At 43.6% G+C, this 21,335-nt stretch overlaps 1 protein-coding gene across 11 annotated transcripts in view; it reads right to left on the bottom strand.

Moving 5' to 3' along the window:
- The window catches only part of TLK2 (tousled like kinase 2), a 104,173-nt gene extending 89,932 nt beyond the window's left edge, over positions 1-14,241 (bottom strand). The window contains exons 1-2 of one of the 11 annotated variants that reach the window (XM_067715942.1): positions 13,914-14,241; positions 10,757-10,842 (exon numbers count right to left, since the gene is read on the bottom strand). In XM_067715942.1, coding sequence (XP_067572043.1) covers positions 10,757-10,842; positions 13,914-14,031 — 204 coding nt within the window. In that variant the 5' untranslated portion in view covers positions 14,032-14,241. Of the gene's footprint in view, positions 1-6,526; positions 6,624-10,756; positions 10,843-12,386; positions 12,523-12,708; positions 13,018-13,913 lie in introns of those variants that run through there. The other 10 variants (XM_067715939.1, XM_067715940.1, XM_067715945.1 and 7 more) reach the window with 10 other exon arrangements.
- Between the last annotated feature and the right edge of the window lie 7,094 nt (positions 14,242-21,335).

The raw sequence follows: 21,335 nt of genomic DNA, 5'->3' as shown, positions 1-21,335 counted from the left end.
TTCTCAAATATGGCTCCCTCTTTTGGTGCAGATCATCAAAAATAATTTTCTTAAACTGGAAGTACCCAGAATTGAACTGACTTCCAAGTCATACAGTTAATTAACTTCTTAGAAGGTACCAGAACCAAAGCTAGATTATTCCTATTCCAGTACACTTTGCAGTATATGCAGTTAAAAGGGGGGAGAGGGAGGTTAAGTTAAAAGAGTAAGATATGACTAAAACGAAATTCCATTCTTAGCTCTGTATTCCAAATTGCACAGGAAATTACCAATTAGGTTTCTAAAATTATCAAAAACTGAACCAGGGACTTCCCTGGCAGTCCAGCAGTTAAGACTCCCTGCTTCCACTGCAGGGGGGAAGGGTTCGATCCCTGGTTGGGGAACTAAGATCCCACATGCCGCACGGTGCAGCCAAAAAGTAAAAAAACAAACAAAAAAACAAAATTCTCTTACTGTGAGCATTTGACTGTGAACATTCCTCAGCACAAGGTATATCTGTGAGGGGAATGATACTGCTTGTATCTGATGGCTAATACAGTATAACTATGTTCTATTGTTAAACAGTAAAGATAAGATTCTACAAAACTAGTGTATGAAAAGTGGGAAGAAAGCAAAGAGCCTGACTTAGTCGTGAGAACCTTGGAAAACAGGCAAAACTAATCAACGAAATGAGAAGAAGAGCTTTTACTAGTACTCCAGATTCTTCAGACTGCTCTAACCTGCAAAGGAGTGTTCCTTGGGTAGAAAGCAAGAGCAGTCCAAATTATGAAACAAGATTCCCCAAGAAAGCCTCTAAGGGCAAAAAAAGCTGACCAGCGGGCAAGCAGGTGCTAGGACAAATGACCCTACAACAGAAACTTTGTGGCGCCACACTAACTCAAAGCCTAGCCTCAAATGAACCAAAAAGAACAGAGAGATGGGAAGGGCAACCTTTCTGCAGGGCAAAGTCATCAAATACTCCAGGAATGATTTTTTTTTTTTTAAATATGACTAAAGTCTAAACAAGGTAAATTTGGGACTAGAAAAAGCCAAGTCTCTTTCTGGATTAGGGAAAAAGGGAAACTGGACTGTAAAACGTCAAAAAGAACAGCCTAAGAAGTGTTTAAACATGGCTAACATACTAGGAAGCAGATTCTAAACTAATCCATCCCATTACACACAGTAGTAGTTAGGACCAAGTGAAACCTACCATCAAGAGGGACCTAGCAAAAAAAAAACAAAAAACATTGCAACAGATCTTGTTTAAAACTATTTATTAGAAACATTTTTAGGATGTAACTTTATAAACATTAGCACTGAAAACAAAAGAGGTACCTAGCAATTTGAGACCCAGACAAGGTAAAGAGGAAGAACAAGACTAACCAAGCCAAACCATCTCTAGACTCAAGTTTGAAATAAGAAATCATTGATAGGACTTCCCTGATGGCACAGTGGTTAAGAATCCGCCTGCCAATGCAGGGGACACGGGTTCAATCCCTGGTCCGGGAAGATCCCCCATGATGCGGAGCAACTAAGCCCGTGTACCACAACTACTGAGCCTGCGCTCTAGAGCCTGTGAGCCACAACTACTGAGCCTGTGTGCCACAACTACTGAAACCCACATGCCTAGAGCCCGTGCTCTGCAACAAGAGAAGCCACCGCAATGAGAAGCCCGCACACCACAACCAAGAGTAGCCCCTGCTCGCGGCAAGTAGAGAGAAAGCCCACAGCAACGAAGACCCAGTGCAGCCAAAAATAAATGAATAAATTTAAAGATAAATAAAGTAAAAAATAAAACCTTAAAAGCATTCAGAAAATGTTAAAAAAAATCATTGATAATACAACCTTACTTGCTTTCTTTCTCCTTGCCTTAAAAAAAAAATTAAGAAATACTTCAATTTAATCTTTAACTAAAAGTAAACAGAAAATAAGAAGTAACATAAATGACTAACAGCCAGGTGTAATGACAATACTGACCACATATAGGAAGGAAGAAAGCGGATGAAAAGTGAAAATCACAAGGAGGAGAACTAGATATGGATATGGATTCTCCAACCACTGTGGCACAAGAGTTCATGTACACTTTGTTAAGTGTCAACCAAATTTATATTACTGACTGTGAAAAAGAGAAATAAGGTGTTACTACACCAAAATCCGTAAGACAAGAATTCAGAAAGGTAAGATCAGCACTCAAAAAACAGTATTTCTATTTGAGGACATTTGCTGGTTTAATTCTAAAGAAAAAGCTTTGAAACTGAGCTAGCTGTACTTTAGGAGGCCTGAGTGTGTGGGGAAAGAAGAAAGTCAAAGCCCAGGACCTGCCCAATGAGGGTATTCTGGGAAATCTACCCTATACTTTAAACAAAGAGCACAGGGCTACCCTTTCAGGGTAACAGTCACCTAGGAATACACCAGCCCTCATGAAAACTCAATGGATAGAATTATGGAGATTAGACAAATTTAAAGAGAAAATAAAGAAGTGGAGGTATCAGAAGAAATACAAAAGTGCAAGGAAATTTCAGAACAACCTACTCAGAATTCAGCCCTGGGAAATAAAGACCAGCAATCCAGAAGATAGGGTAAGAGGCAGAGAAAATACAGTAAGAAGGTCTAACATATGTTTAAATGGAATGCAAGAAAGAGAAAACAGAGTGGAAGGCAGAGGCAATATATGAAGAGACAATGGCTGAGAATATTCTAGAACTGATGAAAACCAGCAACCCACAGATTTAAGAAATCCAATAAATTCCAAGCAGAATAAATCAAAATAATCCAACCATTCATAAAAATCTGCATACAGATGTTTATAGCAGCTTTATTCATAACTGCTAAAACTTGGAAGCAACCAAGACATTCTTTAGTAGGTGTATGGACAGATAAATAAACTGTGGTACATCCAGACAATGAAATACTATTCAGTGCTTTAAAAAAAATTTTTTTTAAAAAGAGGTAACAACCCATGACAAGACACAGAGAAAACTTAAATGAGTATTACTAAGTAAAAGAAGCCAATCTGAAAAGGCTACATACGGTATGATTCCAACTACATGACATGCCAGAAAAGACAAAACTATGGAGACAGTAAAAAGATCAGTAGTTGCCTAGGGTTAGGGGAGGGAGGGATGAACAGCTGGAGCACAGAGGATTTTAGGGCAGTAAAACTACTCTGTATGATACTATAACAAATATATATCATTGTACATTTGACCAAACCCATAGAATGTACAACACCAAGAGTGAACCCTAATGTACACTATGGACTTTGGGTGATAATATGTCAATATAGGTTCATCAGTTGTAACAAATGTGCAGGGCCAGGAGGTATCTGGGAAATCTCTGTACCTTCCACTCAATTTTGCTGTGAGCCTAAAACTGCTCTAAAAACTAAAATCTATTTAAGTGTATTCTCAGGTTCCCCAAAAATATTCAGATGTAAATAAAGCTCAGGAAAATAATAAAGAAAAAAAGTAATCCAATCTAGACATATCTCTCATCCCTACATTATAGTGCAGAAGATCAAAGTCAAAGAGAAAAGCTCGAAAATGGACAAAGAAAAGATAGATTACCTTCAACAGAATGGCAGTGAGACTAAAAATAAAAAGAGTATAATGGAAGTCAGTGGACAATAGTAAACAATGTACTGAAAGAAAATAACAACCAACTTAGAACTTTAAACCTAGCAAAAATACCACCATTCAAGAATAAAACCAAAAACAGACATTTTAAAGCAGACAAAATGGAAAGACAATCACTGGTAGACCCACACTAGAGAAATTCCAAAGGATATATTTCAGGCAAAAGAAAAAATATTCCAGATAGAAGAGCAGAGATGTGAAAAGGAATGAATGACAAAGAAAGTGGTAAACACATAGGTGAACATGTAGGTTAGGCAAAAAGAACGTAACTATAAAACAGATGCAATAATAATCTGTGGACTCTTAAAAATATATATACAAATGGTGAATACATGACTTTTCTTCATGCATCAAAAGCCATAGAACTCTACAACACGAAGAGTAAATCCTAATGTTAAACTATGGACTTTCGTTAATAATAATGTATCAATACCGGTTTATCAATTGTAACAAGTCTACCACACTTACGCAATATGTTAATAATAGGGGAAACTGGAGGGATGGGATGGTAGTATATGACAGCTCTCTGTACTAACTGCTCAATTTTCTATAAATATAAAACTGCTCTAAAAGCCTACTAGTTAAATATATATACATATACAATTAAATACAGAACAATAGCATGTGAGGTGGGAGAGGAATAATGGAGTTAAATGTTCAAGGCCCTTATATTGACAAAAAGGAGGGCAAAGGTATTGATTTAACATTAATCTTTGATAAACTGAGGATACATATTGTAATTTCTGTGGTAACCAATAAAGGAGTGCATAACTTTCAAACTAGAAGGTGGAAAAATGGAATATTAAAAATAAATAATAATATAACTGACAAAAATTTGAAGGTGGGGGAAATAGTAGGAGAATGTTTGTCTTTCATAGCAGACAATTACTCAATAAATTACAAAAAAATTTCAAAAGAAGGTAAAAGAAGCATAAGAAAGATTTTAAAAGAAACATAAGGAAGATTTAAGCCAAAATATATGTCATTGCTTTAAATACAATCTTAGACAAGAGTTTGGAGCTAGATTAAAAGAAGAAACATGGGGTCTTCCCTGGTGGTGCAGTGGTTGAGAGTCCGCCTGCCGATGCAGGGGACGCGGGTTCGTGCCCCGGTCCGGGAAGGTCTCACATGCCGCGGAGCGGCTGGGCCCGTGAGCCATGGCCGCTGAGCCTGCGCGTCCGGAGCCTGCGCGACCGGAGCCTGTGCTCCGCAACGGGAGAGGCCACAACAGTGAGAGGCCCGCGTACCGCAAAAAAAAAAAAAAAAAAGAAGAAACTTGCCTATATGGGTGACAATTAACTCTATTTTCATCTTCTCAATACTCTTTTCCAATTCAACAAAGATTTATTCAGTGTATACAATGTGCTGAGCACTTGAATAGTCAGAAATAAAGGTATCACCCATGTTCTCAAGGAGACTAATGGGGAAAACAAATGTGTTATAATAAAAGTAGGTTATCAGGTGCTAATAAGATAATGCAACTAGATGGTGCAGCTATCTGGAAAAGCTATACAGAAGGGATATCCGGATTATGCTTTGAAAAGTAAACTGAAAGTTCATTTGACAAATAAAAAGGAACGGTACAGGAGACATCATAACCCTGTTTACTAACATGACAGGTTAGAAGATCAGTCATGGTTTGAGGCAGCAGCGACCAGCAGTGGAGGAGTAGATGATCCATGAAGTTAAAAGGTTTGGATAGGGAGTTTTAACTCTACCCAGTAGACAATGTGGAGCCTTTAAAGCAAGGGAGTAAAACAATAATATTGGTATTTTTAGAAATATAACTGGTGGCAGGTTACAAAAAGATGAATGGGATAGGAGAAACTAGCTATTACAGTTATGAATGAGGAAGGTCTGGATTAAGGCAGTAGCAGTGGCGCAGACAAATACTAGAGAAAGAAGAGAAATGAGTTGATACTTGACTACATGTGAAATGAGGGTAGAATTAAAGGAATACTAAAGTACAGATGGTCCCCGACTTATAATTGTTCCACTTAATGATTTTTCAACCTTATGATGGTGCAAAAATGATATACATTCAGTTAAAACCATACTCCAAACTTTGAATTGTGATCTTTTCCCGGGCTAGTAATACGTGACACAACACTCTCTCATGACGCTGGGCAGCGGCATCAGCTCAGCTCCCAGTGAGCCATGCAATCACGAGGGTAAAAGAACCAAGACACTTATAACCATTCTGTACCTAGACAATCATTCTGCTTTTCACTTTCAGTATGGTATTCAATAAATGACATGAGATATTCAATACTTTATTGTAAAATACACTTTGTGTTAGATGATTTTGCCCAATAGTAGGTTAATGGAAGTGTTCTGAGCATGTTTAAGGTAGGCCAGGCTAAGTTACCATGTTCGGTAGGTTAGGTATGTTAAATGCATTTTCAACTTCTGATATTTTCAACTTACAATGAGTTTACTAAGACTTAACCCCACTGTAAGTCGAGGAAGATCTGTAATGAAAAGGAGAACGTAACATAAAAGCAAACATAATAAATTTATCAACAGTTCCTTAAAACTAACCGGTATAAATGTACACTATTTTTCAACATTTATGCTTATTGACCATCTAACTATGTACTAAATATAAACACCTAAACACACTGTTCAAAATTACTGGCACTGGTATGTGAAATAGGTAACATTAGATATTGATAACTGACACCTTCTAATTGATGCAACTCACTAAATGACAGGAGAAAGGTATTGGCTGGTTAAAGGTCTTTTCAGAAATCAAATGTGATCATTTAAAATGTTCACATATCAGACTCACAAATTTATAAAAGATAGGAAAAGAGATCATTTTTCTTTAAGAAGACATCAATAATCTACTATGTGGTACTACCTAAAATTACATGCTCTTGCTTCAGGCTCTATAAAGTGAAGGTTCTTACTGTGCCAAAAGAGATAGTCCCACTTTTCATGGCTTCTCATTTTGCTCTTCTTGTCAATACCATCAACACACTGCATAATCCATTTCATTCAATACAACTGAAACCAACGACATTAATCAAAAAAGTAAGTGATAGTGTGGAATCCTAAAAAAATAACACCTTAAACGTTTTCTTTGAACTTAAAACATAAATGTTTATTCTGTTGCCAAGCTTTTGATACAGGCCCTTTGAGTTATAGATCCACTATAGTTTCACACTGTCTTACACAAACCACACCCATAATGCATCATCTACAATTTCCAGTTTCAATTTCTTTAAAAGTGAAGCAAGAACTTTAAAGATACTTTCCAAGGATCTAAATGAAGAATTCTTCCAGATTAAAAAAAAACTTTTTTATAAATTTTTATAGTTATCTCCTTATTGACTCATTTTATATTCAGTCTTTCCAAGGCAGTTACCTTAGTTTTCACCAAATCGACAATTCTTTCATTTTACAATTATATGTCAATGGTTGACACAATTTTGTATTGAACTATATGATTATGATACAAGTGCAAGCTGTCATAAAGTGACTCTTGGTAAGTCTATAAATCAGCTGGTGGGAGCAATGCAGTGGGCATCAGTTAGTATGTCTTATAAAAAGAGAAGGAGTGTTTATTAAGACTAGTATCCCTGTTATGAAAGATCTAAATTCACTTATTGCTTTTATTGTACTCAGGACAGTATCTGGCACACAGAAAGTACTTTAAGAGTATTTGTTACTATCTTAGCATTAAAATTCAACTAGGTACAGTTAACAGTGCATGCAAGGGTGGAAATCCACCTACTTTACAGTCTCCAGAATCAGAGACAAGACTACCTGTATTTAAGTTGTCAAAAGGGGAGAGAGTAGGGAATATAAACTGCATTAAGTCCTCATTGAAAACATATGAATACAAGGTACAGTCAGTTTCACATTACTGCAAGTGGATTATCTAGCACTTAAAGGAAGAGAACTTAAAGAAGGATAGCTCACATGTCAAGTCAACAAGAAATGAAGAAGTAGGTTCGTAACCCAATTAATCTATCACCTCAAAAATGCTAAGAGTATGGCTACAGGTACTCGTAAAAGTGGCAGCTAGACTAGAGGAGGAAAGTCAGCTATAGCTTAGTGCACATCAGGTTACCTTCCTCTATTATCAACTCACTGATGACAGAAAGCATCAATCTCTTAAACAAAACCACATGGTGCATCCCAAAGCGCAAAACAAATGCCTTTGTTTTACCAATTATTATAAGTTAAATATTATACATAAAATTATATAAAATTAATGCATATAAATGCAATGTACAATAAAATTTTTAATTTGCCAATAACCTAAATATAAGTAAAGAGCAACTTAAATACTATAAGTAATAAATGCGGTGGCTTGGCCATTTTCTTTTAGCCTAAGTTTTGTGGTGTATATCCAATTTGCAGGTACAAAACACTCAAGGCAACATGACAGAATATCTACAATAACCAGGAAGTTCAAAGACTGCAGCTACTTTAAACACCCTGTCCACTAGGAAAGAATCCACAGTGGCACTGACCTTCTTCCTTCTATGGACATCAAAAAGTACTGAAAATGTTATGAATAGTTCGCAGAAACTCAAGAGACAGCCCATGAGGCTGCACCAGTCCCACTAGATGGCACTATCACAGGAAAGTCACTCTGCTCTCCCATTTGGAGCAAGGGCTGAAAGCGCTCATGATCTCTGTAAAAATGAAAGTTGTCATCAACACAGTGACATCCTCATTGAGAAATTATGACCCATAATGAGGAATTCCAAGCTAGAAGGAGGAGCTTATCCAAAAGCACCTTTTCTCCCAGTACTGTGGTCACCTCCCCACTCCTATTTCAAATCAGTGGTCTGAGAGATACAATGTCTTGCAGGCAAAAGAAGTCCTGCAAAATGGAGATTTTCTTTTTCCTCTTCCTAACTCCACAAAACACAGGATAATTTACTTGCCTTTTTTTTTTCTTCCCAAGTTTCTTTGCTATGGGTAAAAATACTCTCCTGCTAGTCCGTGAATAACAAATTTATTGTAATCAATATACTTACCATGATTGGAAATTTCAAAATAACATACAATTAATGGCATAAAAGCTTTTGGATATGAAGTAACTTCTTTCTATGTATCAAAGGGAGAACTTCCTATTAAACAGATAAAGTTTTCTGACACCTTAGTTACATGATTTTAGGTTGGGCCTGGGCAGCAGAATTCACAATGTTACTCACTCCCCTAACTTACGCTATACCCCATGGAAAGTATGCTTGGATACAGCTACCATGAACCTAAAAACAGAAGGAAAGAAAAGCATCCTAACAAGGAAGCCTAAACTGTTTAAACCGCATACAATTTGAATACAAACTCACTTTTACTCAGTAGGTGACCATCTAAACAGACAGATTTGGATAAGAGCCTTTTGCTGAATTCCCCAGTTAAAAGACAAAACAAAGGTTATTATTAGGTAATCAATTGAATCAGAGATCAATTTAATACTCAAATATACTGCACACTTACAGTTGAAGCTACTTCACCTAGATCAGAGAATTTACATTTACACATGTAACTTTAATATACAGCAACAGTCAGGAGTATAGCTGCTCCAAAGTGCCACAAAAGTCAGTTACTTAATTAAAGAGGCCAATAAACTAAGAATTACAAAATATGTAACAAATCCTGTGTTCCCATAGCACCTCACCACAGCTCTAATACAGCTCTCATCACAGCATCAGCTCTCTGTCTAGAGCACTTGCCCTCTCCACACTGCGGGGGGGCTTGGAAGCACTGTACTGAGGCGTCATCCCTAACACCCTGCACAATGCCTAGTATGGAGCAGGTACTCAGTAGCTGCTGAATGAACAAAAACTATCAGGCTATTCCAGCTCACCAAAATTATGAGACTCCTCAAAGCAGCCAGTTTTTCCAACTAAACCCTGACAAACACCTTCTCCTTTAAGAAGCTATTGGGTCTTCCCTAGTGGCGCAGTGGTTAAGAACCCGCTTGCTAATGCAGAGGACATGGGTTCGAGCCCTGGTTCAGGAAGATCCCACATGCCGCGGAGCAACTAAGCCCATGTGCCACAACTACTGAGTCTGCGCTCTAGAGCCCACGAGCCACAACTACTGCGCCCAAGTGCCACAACTACTGCGCCCAAGTGCCACAACTACTGCAGCCCGCATGCCTAGAGCCCGTGCTCCGCAACAAGAGAAGCCACCGCAATGAGAAGCCCGTGCACCGCAACAAAGAGTAACCCTCGCTCGCGGCAACTAGAGAAAGCCCGCATGCAGCAACAAAGACCCAACACAGCCTAAATAAATAAATAAATAAAAATTAAGAAGCTACTGACCAAAGCATGAGACTAAGATCTAAGTCACATTAGAAATAAGATTTCTTGAAAAGCACAGGAAGGAATGTATCGCATGAAGTCAAAGATCAAAAATTCTCGAGTCTCAAGCCCAAGGAAGCAACATCTTGGATTGGTGAAAATTTTAAATAAAACATCATAAATATATTTTATATATTGTATTAAAATCATAAATATGTTTTACATTTTGTACTAAAGCCATCCTATGAGAGTAGAGGGGTGAGGTAGCAGGTATATACGATTGCACAGGAAGCCATAACACTGCTTAACTTAACACCCGCCCATTTATGAGGCCTGATCTTATTTTATGCTCCTGGAACAAAATAAAGAATGAACAAGAAGGAAAAATAGAAGGAGAGAAAAAGCAGTCTGGGGGTACAACCAGGAGGAATCTGCTGAACTGCAGATTTGGAGGACTGACAGACTTAGCAGAGGCAGATTTTTCAAAACTCTACACATAACTATCCAGAAAGTCTAGCGTAATGAAGCTATGCCAATACCTTTGCATTAACAGTTTTTTCTGAGTGACTGAGCTTTGACAAAATGTGGCATAGAATCTACATACACATCCTGTTAATATCCTTGCAACAAACCCATGGGAAACCTCTCCCATATTAGAGGGTAAAAAGAAGTATAGCCTCCCATAGAGAGTACCTTCAAGCAAGCATACTGTTAAATGACTGGAACAACTGGTAGGATTTAAAAGTTCACTGGAACCGTAAGCCAAATTGTCTCCCCTTCAGTGTATCTGTATGATCCACCCAAATTGCTCTTTGTTTTTAAATGTGTTTACATTAGACTATAATCAGTGTTTTTTATCATCATTTTACTCACCTTACTAACACCAACTCCAGTAAACCTGGCCTCTAATAATTCCTGCCGTCGGGGGTCCAGGCTATGCAATTCTTCCATCATTTCTACTGAAAAAGAAAAAGTACCTGTGAGACCATAAAAGCTAAAACATGAGGAACCAATTTTTAGATATAACAAAACTCAGAGTAATTATTTCACCAAACGGTCACATACAGGTAAACCTCAAATAAATATGGCATACAAGTAATAAACTACAATGTGCTGCACCAAACAGTAATACATTTAAAGTTATAAAGTGGCTCAAAAGTCCTCTTCTGAGCAGTGGTTAAGAATCCGCCTGCCAATGCAGGGGACACGGGTTCGAGCCCTGGTCCGCGAAGATCCGACATGCCACGGAGCAACTAAGCCCGTGCGCCACAACTACTGAGCCTGTGTGCCACAACTACTGAAGCCCACGCGCCCAGAGCCCGTGCTCCGCAACAAGAGAAGCCACTGCAATGAGTAACCCCCTGCTCACCACAACTAGAGAAAGCCCACACGCAGCAAGTAAGACCCAATGCAGCCAAAAAACAAAAAAATACAGCATGAATCAGAAGCTACTAGTAACTTAAAATAATGCTATTAGATGCCTCCTTGCTCTAAGGACCAGATAGTAGCTCATGAAAAATGGAATTACTTCAAATTTAATAGAGAACCCATGGTAAAACCATCAACGGGCATTCACTCAGGAAATTAGTATAGCTCCATAACCATCCCTTTACAAAATCTTTCTCTGCCACTCCCTGGAGCAAGTAGGTTTCTCTAGACATCTGCTTTTAGCACTCCTTCCAAGCAGGGAGGGGCAGGAGGACACCATTTTTAAACTCCTTCCACGACCAATTAATGCACAGGCTACTCTCAGCAAATACCTCCATCATTTGCAAGAGATCAACTCTTGCAGAACCCACTGGAAACCTCCCCAATATTAAAAGTAGAAGAGGTGCATATACCATTACATAGAACCCCTTTGAACATATTATTAAATAGTTATTGGAATGATTGGCATAATTTAAAAGTTCACTGAAAACATGAATGAAACATGCTCCTCTGCAATCTAACACCTCCACAATTTCCAGTAACAACCCCTACAAAGTCTTCCAGTTTCATTTCCCTTCCTGGATTGAGAGCCTGGGGCAAAGGGGAATGAAAGGGTGGCAAATTAAAGTTTCACCCACACAGACAAGTGCAGGTTAGAGAGGGAATTAGGAAATTCTCGGAAGGGTAGAAAGGCATCTTAAAAAAGAAAAAGGAAAGAAAAAAAGAAGAAGAAAAGAGATTGAGCCAGTGTTTCCCTAAGTGGCCTTCCTCGCGTCTCGCCCTGCCCTAATCGAGGCCAGTATGGCAGAGGTTGCAACCTCCCTTCAAGACCCAGGGTCTCTCGGCACGTTTCCTAAACCTCCATCCTCAGGCCTGGCCCGGAAAATGACGCCCCAGCGGTTATTCCATTTAATGTCAACTCATGTTAAGGAAAGATCCACTCTGTTCCATTCCAGCGGGGCCTTAGACTGGGATCCTCCCTGTAGCCCACAGCCAGGAAGCAGGACCGATGGGGCCTGGTCCCGGCGCCCCTCGCCTCCCGCCGGCTCCAAACTTTCCCCAACTCCAGGCCCACCTGTCACGGAGGGAGGGCGGGCCAGCTCTCGGGGGCGCCCGGGAAGCTGCCGGGGCCTCCAGCTGCCCGGGCGCCCCCCTCTCCCCGCCGGCCGCCGGCCCCACTCCCAGGCCGGGGCCGCCTGGGCCTCCCCCATCTTCGGCCCGGCCCCTCAGCGACCCGCAGCCCTCGGAAAGCCCCTCCCGCCTCAGAGCCGAGGAGGTGCGGCCCCGCGCCGGCCCCCGTGTGGGCCCGGGCCGCAGCCTTCTCAGCCGAGGGGGTCGCCCGGATGGTTAATGCCCCAGGCCCGGCGCCCTCCCCCGCTCGCGGCTCAGCCTCTCACCTGCCGCCGCCGCTGCCGCCGCTCCACGCTCCTCCCGGGAGGGGCCCCGACCCGACCCGGCTGCGGACCGCTCTGCTCTCCCCCTGGGCAGGCCCGGGGCGGAGCCGGGGCCTCTCCTGAGCACCGCAACCCCCCGCCCGGGCAGCCGCCGCCGGCGCTGGGCTCCACGAGAGGGCGGGCGGGGGAGGGGGGCCTCGGAGGCCGCAGATCCCCGGGCTCGCGTACAGAGCCAGGCGCCTGACGCGGGCCCGGGCCCGGGCGGCCGCGGGGGGCGCGGGACCGGTCTCCTGGCGCCGGACAAAGGCCAAGGGAGGCACAGAAGGGCCCAGGCCCGGCCGGGAGGTGGGGGCCCACTCGGCTAGGGGCCACTCGGGTGCGGCGTGGAGGGCGGGGGGGGGGATCGGAACCGCTGGTGCCCACGACCCGCCTCCGGCCCCTTAATCCGGATCGGTTCGGTCCGGATTAGTAGTGATCGGTGTAAACACACTAGTGAAACCGCGTGTTTCCTCGCGAGATTTGCACGGCTGGGAGGCAGGGGGGGGGGTCCAGTGGGGGTGGGGGAAGAGCCGACAGTGGGGGAGGAGGGGGAGGGGACGAGGAAGGTGGGGGGGTCCCCGCTGCCCCGGCGCCCCGCCTCCTCCAATCAGCGGCCGGGCTGGCGGGCAGGGGTTAACCAGGGGACCCCGCGCCGGCTGAGGAGGCCGCCGCCTTCCCGGGCGGCTGAAGGAGGGCGGGCGAACGGGCGGCGCCGGCGGACCCGCAGCGACGCTAGGAGAGGTCGGACCCGTTCGGAGCTCCGGAGACCCCACTGCCGTCTACGTAAAATCGGCCCTCGCCCCGCGGGACCGGCCCCAGCCGAGGAGGTTGGGCCGGCGCCCTGGGTCGCGGACCGGAGCTAGAGGGGCCTCGCCGCCGGGGCCGGGCGCTTCCCCGATACGCCTCGTCGAACCCTGCGCCAGCCTAATCCCTGGTCTCCACGAGTTTGGGTGAGAAGTGGGGTTGCTCTGCCCAGGATGGATTTTAGAGCAAGAAAGCCCGTGTGCCGGCGAACCCCGCCCGAACTTCCCCGGAGACGCCCAGTTAGTGAGTTGGCTGTGCCCACCCGTGTTGGCCGGCTCCCACGCCCCGCCACTCTCCAAACTCACCCTCCCACTCCCCAAATCCAAGCCGCCTTGGAAAGCGGACAGCGCTTCACCTCCACGTACCTGGTTGGCAGGACGTCTCCAGAGACAAGAGGTCCTCTGGGATCAAGGCTGACTCCCCACCCCCACCAGGATGCTGCCCCAAAGGGACTCTCTCGGTGCCCCCGGGGGGAGGTTCCATTTCAACCTTTGATTAACAACAAGGCCATCCTGGGTACTTAGGGGGCTCGGAGGGTGAGGGCTAGAATGGAGAAAACAGGCCTGCCCCTCAGTGTCTGCTGAGGAATGGGAAATGTGAAAGGGTGCAGTAGCTCCCGCAGCTAGGAGGGCTTCCTGCACAGAAAAAGCCTCCTATTTTGATCACCCAGCACCAGAGAAAAAATCACATTCTCCACCGACTTCTATGAGCCAGGACACTGACTTAAACGCAAATACCCAACTTTTTATTTTCCTTTGATGCTGCCTTGATCAGATGTCTGAAGATGACTTAAGGACTACAGGCAAATCACTTGGGAAAAATTCAGATAATGAACAAGAGCCTTGAACTTTTCCAGGGGGTAGGCAAGTACTTCAAGGGGAGTTTCTGCCTTTCTTTCTTCCTTATTCTTAATTCATCCTGTATTAATGGAACACAGACCTGCTGGAAGGGCAGGTTTACTTTTTGTTAGTTGCCCAGCCTTCCAAAGCCTTGGACAAATTCAAGCACTGTGGAAAAACTCCATTCAACCAAGAGTCACCTTGCTTCGAACCCAGCCAGGTTGGGCCCTGTGCATGCACATATTTCCAAAGATAACAATGTTTGAAGGGGAGGGGGAGAGCAAGTTCCAGGCAGACGAGGGTGAAAAAGGGCAAAGTGAAGGACTATCAAGAGAGCAGGAGAACCAAGAGTACCTTCCCCTACAACTCGAAAAGCAAGTGAGGCAAGCTCTGTCATTATAGCGAATGATCAAAAAAGTAACTCCTTAAAATGACACTGGAATGTCTCAAATGAGAAGAGTTTAAAAGGAAGAGCACCAGACAGAGTTGGAGCTGAGTTCCAGCCAGCTCTTTCACAGACAAGCTGCATGGACCAGTTACCTAACCTTTCAAGTTTCGCCAACCTCATCTGTGAAGGAGTTTGGACTAGAGGATAATAAGATAATAATAAGGCTATGATTCTATTTTTTGAGCTAATTTTTAATTTTTTCTTTGGCCGCACCATGCAACATGGGAGATCTTAGTTCCCCCGACCAGGGATCAAACTCGTGCCCCCTGCATTGGGAGCACGGAGTGTTAACCACTGGACCACTGGGGAAGTCCCTGAGGTAATTATTTTTTAAAAAATAAAAGTAGTTACTGAAATACAGGAAAAGATGAGATTTTTAGTTTCACTTTGCCTAGTGCATTTTCCTCTGCATGTCAAAGAACTTACACTGCCATAGGTCTGTTCACAGCCCCACTCCACGTTTAACACTCATCCCAGCAGGAATTGCTCAAAGGAATTTAATGAATTTGCTTATCACAAAAATGAGGTGCTTCTGTTTATAAGCATCATATAAATGAAAATATCAACAGTAAGGAAAAAGAACAATAGATGGATAATTTCAAAATAAGCTCTGTTGTTGTCAGATGGTTCTCACAATGTAATTTAACCTTGGGTTCATGAACCAACCAGTTTAAAGTGTGTTTACTGGGACTTCCCTGGCAGTTCAGTGGTTAAGACTGTGCTTCCAATGCAGGGGGCTTGGGTTCGATCCCTGGTCGGGGAACTAAGATCCCACATGCCATGTGGCCAGAAATAAATTAATTAATTAATTAAAGTGTGTTTGCTCACAGGGCAACTTTGTGGGACTCAACTTGTCATAGACTGGCAAATGGTGACACTCCCCATGCAAAGGCCCAATTCCCATCAGCTTCAGAAGGCTCAAACATGGATTCATTTAGATGTGCACGTTGATCATCTGGTCCTTCCTGCCTTCAGTGTATGAAAAGTCCTCCAGGTTCATGTTCATAGTCACAGAGAGGACCAGGGCACTGGTGTTCCCCAAGCTGTGCTCTGCACATCTTGATAGGTTAAATGCTTTAAAGGGAGTAGATGTACATTGGACCTCGGGAAACTAGGTTAAAGTGGAATCCTTTATTTCAGTACTACTTAGAGCCTAAAATGTACAATAGGCATACGACAATCTCCAGGTGGGGGATCAGGGTATTCAGTGGTTTCCTATTTGATGTTCGGAACCGAACATCATCAAATAGGAAACCAGTACCTGGTTTGTGGTTTCAGGTACTCATGGGAGAGGTGTTTTGAGAAAGACACTGGGAAAAACTAAAGTAGTTCTAGCACTCTTTTGCCCTTTCACCTGTACCACACTAAAGAATGTCCAGCATCTTCTTCAATGTTTCTTAATGTCCACCATCTGGCATATATTACTGAGCAGGGGGCCTTACGTGCACCTTTTCCAGAAGGGGCCTGCAGTGTGGTGGCTAAGAGGACAAACTTCCTAGTCAAGCCCCCTGGTTTTCATCTTGGCCCTGCCTCTTACCAGCTGTGTGGCCTTAGGCAAGATATTTAACTTCTCTAAGCCTCAGTTTCTTTATCCATCAAATGGTGTTAAAAACCTCACAGGACTGTTGGAAGATGAAATGAGATAATGGTGTGTGCCTGACAGAGTAATCCCTAAATAAATGGTCCCCAAACCACATTTCTACCAAGGATGTAGACGTTTGTCATTAGATTGGTTAGCAGCACACAGTTTAACTTCGGAAACCAGGCTGCCAATGTACTGAGTTGTTTGTGGGTCTATTTTCTTCATAACAGAAAAAGGACTTGATGTCCCTTTAAAGAATGCATTACAAAAAAAAATTACATTTTATTTTGGGGGGGCGCGGGTAAGTAGAGAAAAATGTAAAAGTCATCTGGTCTGTTTATGTTCTTCCCCCATCCTGGAGAATTGAGGGTTTCTAATGGTGAGAAGAAATAACAAATTTTGTGAAGGCAATATTTCCACTATAAATTCTGGTAGGCAGGGCAGTGTAGAACGTCAGGGCACTGGTGGTTGGAATGAACTAGGTCCTAACCCCGTCTCTTCACCTGTCAGTTTCCTCATCTGAAAACTGGCCAGCACACCTAATCCCATGAGTGGCTTTAATTAAAGTTGAAATAGTGATAGGAAATGCCTTGTAACTGTGCCTGACATACAGTAGGCATTTGGTCAGTGTTATTTCCTCCCTTCTCCCCATTTCTAACAAAGTGGAAAAGCATCTGGTTGCCATGAGAGTGCACTATAGACGAAATAAATTCAGATCTCAGCCTGCATAAGATTCTCTGCCTATCTCTATGTTTTTCATACCCTTCTTCTGCCCAGCTTGCTTCAGAAAGCTTTCCTGAGCAAGTCTCCTTGACACACTTTACTTTTCTTTATCATCATGCGTTCTTCCCCGCAGCCCAGTGATGCTGGAACAATATTCTTATTCTCCTGGAGAGTACCTCCCTTCTTTAATTTCCTCTTTCAACTCCCTCCCCAAACGTTACTTTTTAATACTTGTCTTCCCTGAATTGTGTGTTCCTTCTTCCCAGCAGCTGAAATGTAAAAGAAACAAGTAGAGGAGCAAAGAGAATAAATGCCCCTGAAAAGTAACAAGCCCCCTCCCCTGAGCTATTGAATCCTCCATTTTGGTCTTTCTCAGAAAACATCAAGATAGGGAACAACAGCAAACACACTGCATTTGTGGAAGCTGGCAAAAGTGTATTTTATAAATCTTAGTTCTTCCATTGACCTTTCACATTAGGCTTAAGTAATCGACCTTCAGACACAGTGGCACAGGTCATGAGGGAAAGGGGGCCCAAGCCCACAGAGAAGACAGAAGGGGATCATTCGGCTAGTGACCTTGGGCATGGTCAGCCCAGAAAGGCAAGTCAGAAGATGGATATTGTATAGCCTCTGAGTTAAGAACGAGTTTTATTTTTAATGGCTGAAAGAAAATCAAAAGAACAATAGTATTTCGTGACGTGAAAATTACATTAACTAATTTTGGTGTTCATTAGTAAAGTTTCATTAGAACACAGCCACACTAATTCCTTTACATACAGTCTGTGGCTGATTTTGCACTACAAATGGCAGAATTGAGTAGTTGTGACAGGCAGGCAACGCCTAAAATGTTTAGTATCTGGTCCTTTACAGAAACAGTTAGTCAACCCTTGCTCTAGGCCAGGCCTTCGCAAATTGGACCAAGCATACGTATCCCTTGGGCATCTTGCCAAAATGCATCTGGGATAGGGCCTGAGAGTCTGCATTTCTGACAGCCCCAGGTGATGCTGTTGCTGCGGGTCTGCAGCCCACACTGGATTTCAATGCTCTGAAGGCTTGTCTGTTACATTAGTGAATGCTTTATGTGAATGCTTTGTTAAGTACAGTGAGCAAATCTTTAAAAGTATGAAAAATTGGAGTGTAACCCATGATAATAACCTCAGTCGAATCTTCCACATTTCACTCCACTGTTTTGGCATCATGTGACAGCCTGAATAGCCGTGGAAATGGATTTGCCAGCCACCTTGCTGAGGCCAAAGGGGTGGCAGCCCCAGCCCTCTTGTGATGTGGTGCTTCCTCTTATTGGCCCTAAACGTACCAGTCCAACTACAGAAGGGCCTTCTGTGTCCTGGTATTGCAGAATTTGGAAAGGAGATCTGAGTTCACCTTATGCAAAATACTCGACTCTTCCAACTGCAGGCAAGCAGTCCTCTCCCAGCTCTTTCTTCAGTGAGCAGTGCTTCTCAGGGTGACAAACTCCTGCAGAAACAGCTTGGATTCAAATCCCAGCCCTTCTACATACATGTTCTGAGACCCAAGGACACGTGACTTCTGGAGCCTCGATTTCCTTATCCGTGCAATGGAGATAATGTATGTAAAGCACCTGGCTTACTGCCGGATTCCTGCCAGGTGCTTCCAACCTGAAAGCATCATAAAACTTACATCCAAACCCTGCTCCTCCCCCTACCTAACTCATGTTAGAAAATGTCATTTCCATTCTTTCATTATTTATATCAAAAACCCTGGAATCATCCTCTCTTACACCCTTATCCCCAGCACCTCCTCTCCAGCCTCACTGGCCTCCTCCCACACCTCAGGGCCTTTGCACTTACTATCCCTCTACCTGGAACACTTTCACCAGACACTTAGCAGGTGTGGCCACATGTTACTGCATTGCACGGAATGTGTCCTATCTTCTGCGTATGTGTGATAATGATACGGAGCTGGCAAGTGGCTGCCTTTCCATGATAGAGTGAGAAGAACCTCCAGGCCGTTTCAAGAGACAACCATGCTAGGCTTTTGAGTAGAAATAAGTGAGGAGGGCAGTTTGAAAAGAAAGACCATTTCATCACAAGAAAAACAATTTTGGGGGCTTCCTTGGTGGTGCAGTGGTTAAGAATCTGCCTGCCAACGCAGGGGACACGGGTTCGAGCCCTGGTCCGGGAAGATCCCACATGCCGTGGAGCAACTAAGCCCGCGTGCCACAACTACTGAGCCTGTGCTCTAGAGCCCATGAGCCACAACTACTGAGCCCACATGCCACAACTACTGAGCCCGTGCGCCTAGAGCCCGTGCTCCGCAACAAGAGAAGCCACCGCAGTGAGAAGCAGCAACGAAGACCCAACGCAGCCAAAAATAAATACCATAAATAAATTTTTATAAAAGAAAAACAATTTTCTTCTACTTCTTTAATTTTGTATCTATATGCGATGGTGGCTGTTCACTAAACTTATTGTGACAATCATTTCATGATGTACGTAAGTCATTATGCTGTACACCTTAAACGTATACAGTGCTGTAGGTCAGTTATATCTCAATAAAACTGGAAGATAAAAACAAAATAAAAAGAGCAAAACCAAATCCTTGCTCTCAGGTGCATGACAGTGAGAGAAACAGACAAAAAACACAAAACTATATGTCAGAGGTGCTGAGTGTCATGGAGAAATAGAAAGCAGGGTACGAGGATAGAGTGCTAGACCCCAGTGGTGGCAGGGATGCTTCTTTATATAGGGAGGTAGGTCAGGGACAGCTGTCCTCTGATAACGTGACGTGACGTCTGAAACAAAGGTGCAAACCTTGTCACCGTCTGGGGGAAAAGCCTTCCAGGCAGAGAGAACAGTGAGTGAAAATGGCCTGGGGCCAGGACCAGCGTGTTTGCAGCAGGATGACTTGTCAGGCAAAACTGCAGCGTCTCTCTGGGCCTTCTGGGCCTTGCACGACACGGTGAGAAGATGCCTGCTGCTGAGCCGGGCATGGGTGTAGGCCACAATTTCACCAAGGTTTCGACATAATAAGGTGCTTTATGCTGCAGTGAGATTCAGTGTCTTGAGCCTGCGTTTAATGCCTGATCCCAAAGGGCAGGGATTATAACAAAAAGCATTTATTGAGCATTTATGGGGAAGGCACTGGAATGAGAGCATGTTCATTATTACCTTTAATCCTTTCAACCTTGAGGGAGGCCCACCATACAGAGGAGGAGGAGACAGTGGAGAGGAGGTGAGGGAGTTCTCTGAAAGGCGGTCTGGCTCCAGGACCGGTGCCCTCTGCCCCACCAGGCAGGGTTAGCGTGGGCCAGGGCGCGCAGTGCTCAATCCTGCCCCTCCTGGCTGACTCCAGGTTCCACCTGCTCCTTTAGTTTGCTTCAGTTAACACTAACTTTCTGTCACCTGCTTCTGGCTTCTGGCTTCATTACCCCATATTTATTGTGTTTCACAGCTTTCCTCCCTGGCCATTAGTTTCCACCTCCTCTGAAGGTGTGGATGTAGGCAGCTGGTTAGTCACTTAGGTAAGACTCTTACCAAACTCACCGTTGCACAGGATCTGGTTCTCAGGTCTTCGGGTCCCCCTGGTCCCAGAGTTAATCCAATTTGGGAAGAACCTCATCAAAATGCTGAGAATGGTACATAACCCTGTGTGCCAACTCGTTCACAGCCCTGGATGCCAACTCATTCATTTCAAAAGGGGAATGTGACTGCCAAGTGGCAACATTTGACCCACAGACGCTGATCCCAGGATAGCTGCTCGGAAGGCTCCTCCGAGCAAGGAGCAAGGGAAAGGGCATGGCCTTAATGGCTCCACCGCGCACAGTTGTGTTCAGCTGCCGTTCCCAATTCCTCGAAATAGTGCCCTGTCTTGTAAAGGGACAGGACGCTGGGTCTGTCCCTCTCATGAAATTACACCAGAGCCCTGCTTTTTAGACTCCCCTCTCTTGGACTCTCCTCTTCTGAAACCACAATGTGTATATATATATATATATATATATATAGGCTTACATTTTCTTGGAAATTTGGATAACCCATTTTTAGCCAAAGTTGCTGCTTTGTAGGTAGCTGATCTCCTCCATCACCGTGGAGTCTTCCAAGTTTTGTTCTCTGGTTTTGCAGGTATCTTGGTGAGGCCTCATGTTTGAGACTCTGCTTTAATATTCATTAGCATAAGACTTTCAGAAAGTTACTTCAACTTCCTCCTCTATCAAACC

Source organism: Pseudorca crassidens, chromosome 19 (genome assembly GCF_039906515.1).
Source record: "Pseudorca crassidens isolate mPseCra1 chromosome 19, mPseCra1.hap1, whole genome shotgun sequence".
Taxonomy (NCBI): Eukaryota; Metazoa; Chordata; class Mammalia; order Artiodactyla; family Delphinidae; genus Pseudorca; species Pseudorca crassidens.
Note: the sequence above shows the minus strand (reverse complement) of the source record. Positions and strands in the feature narration are given on the sequence as shown.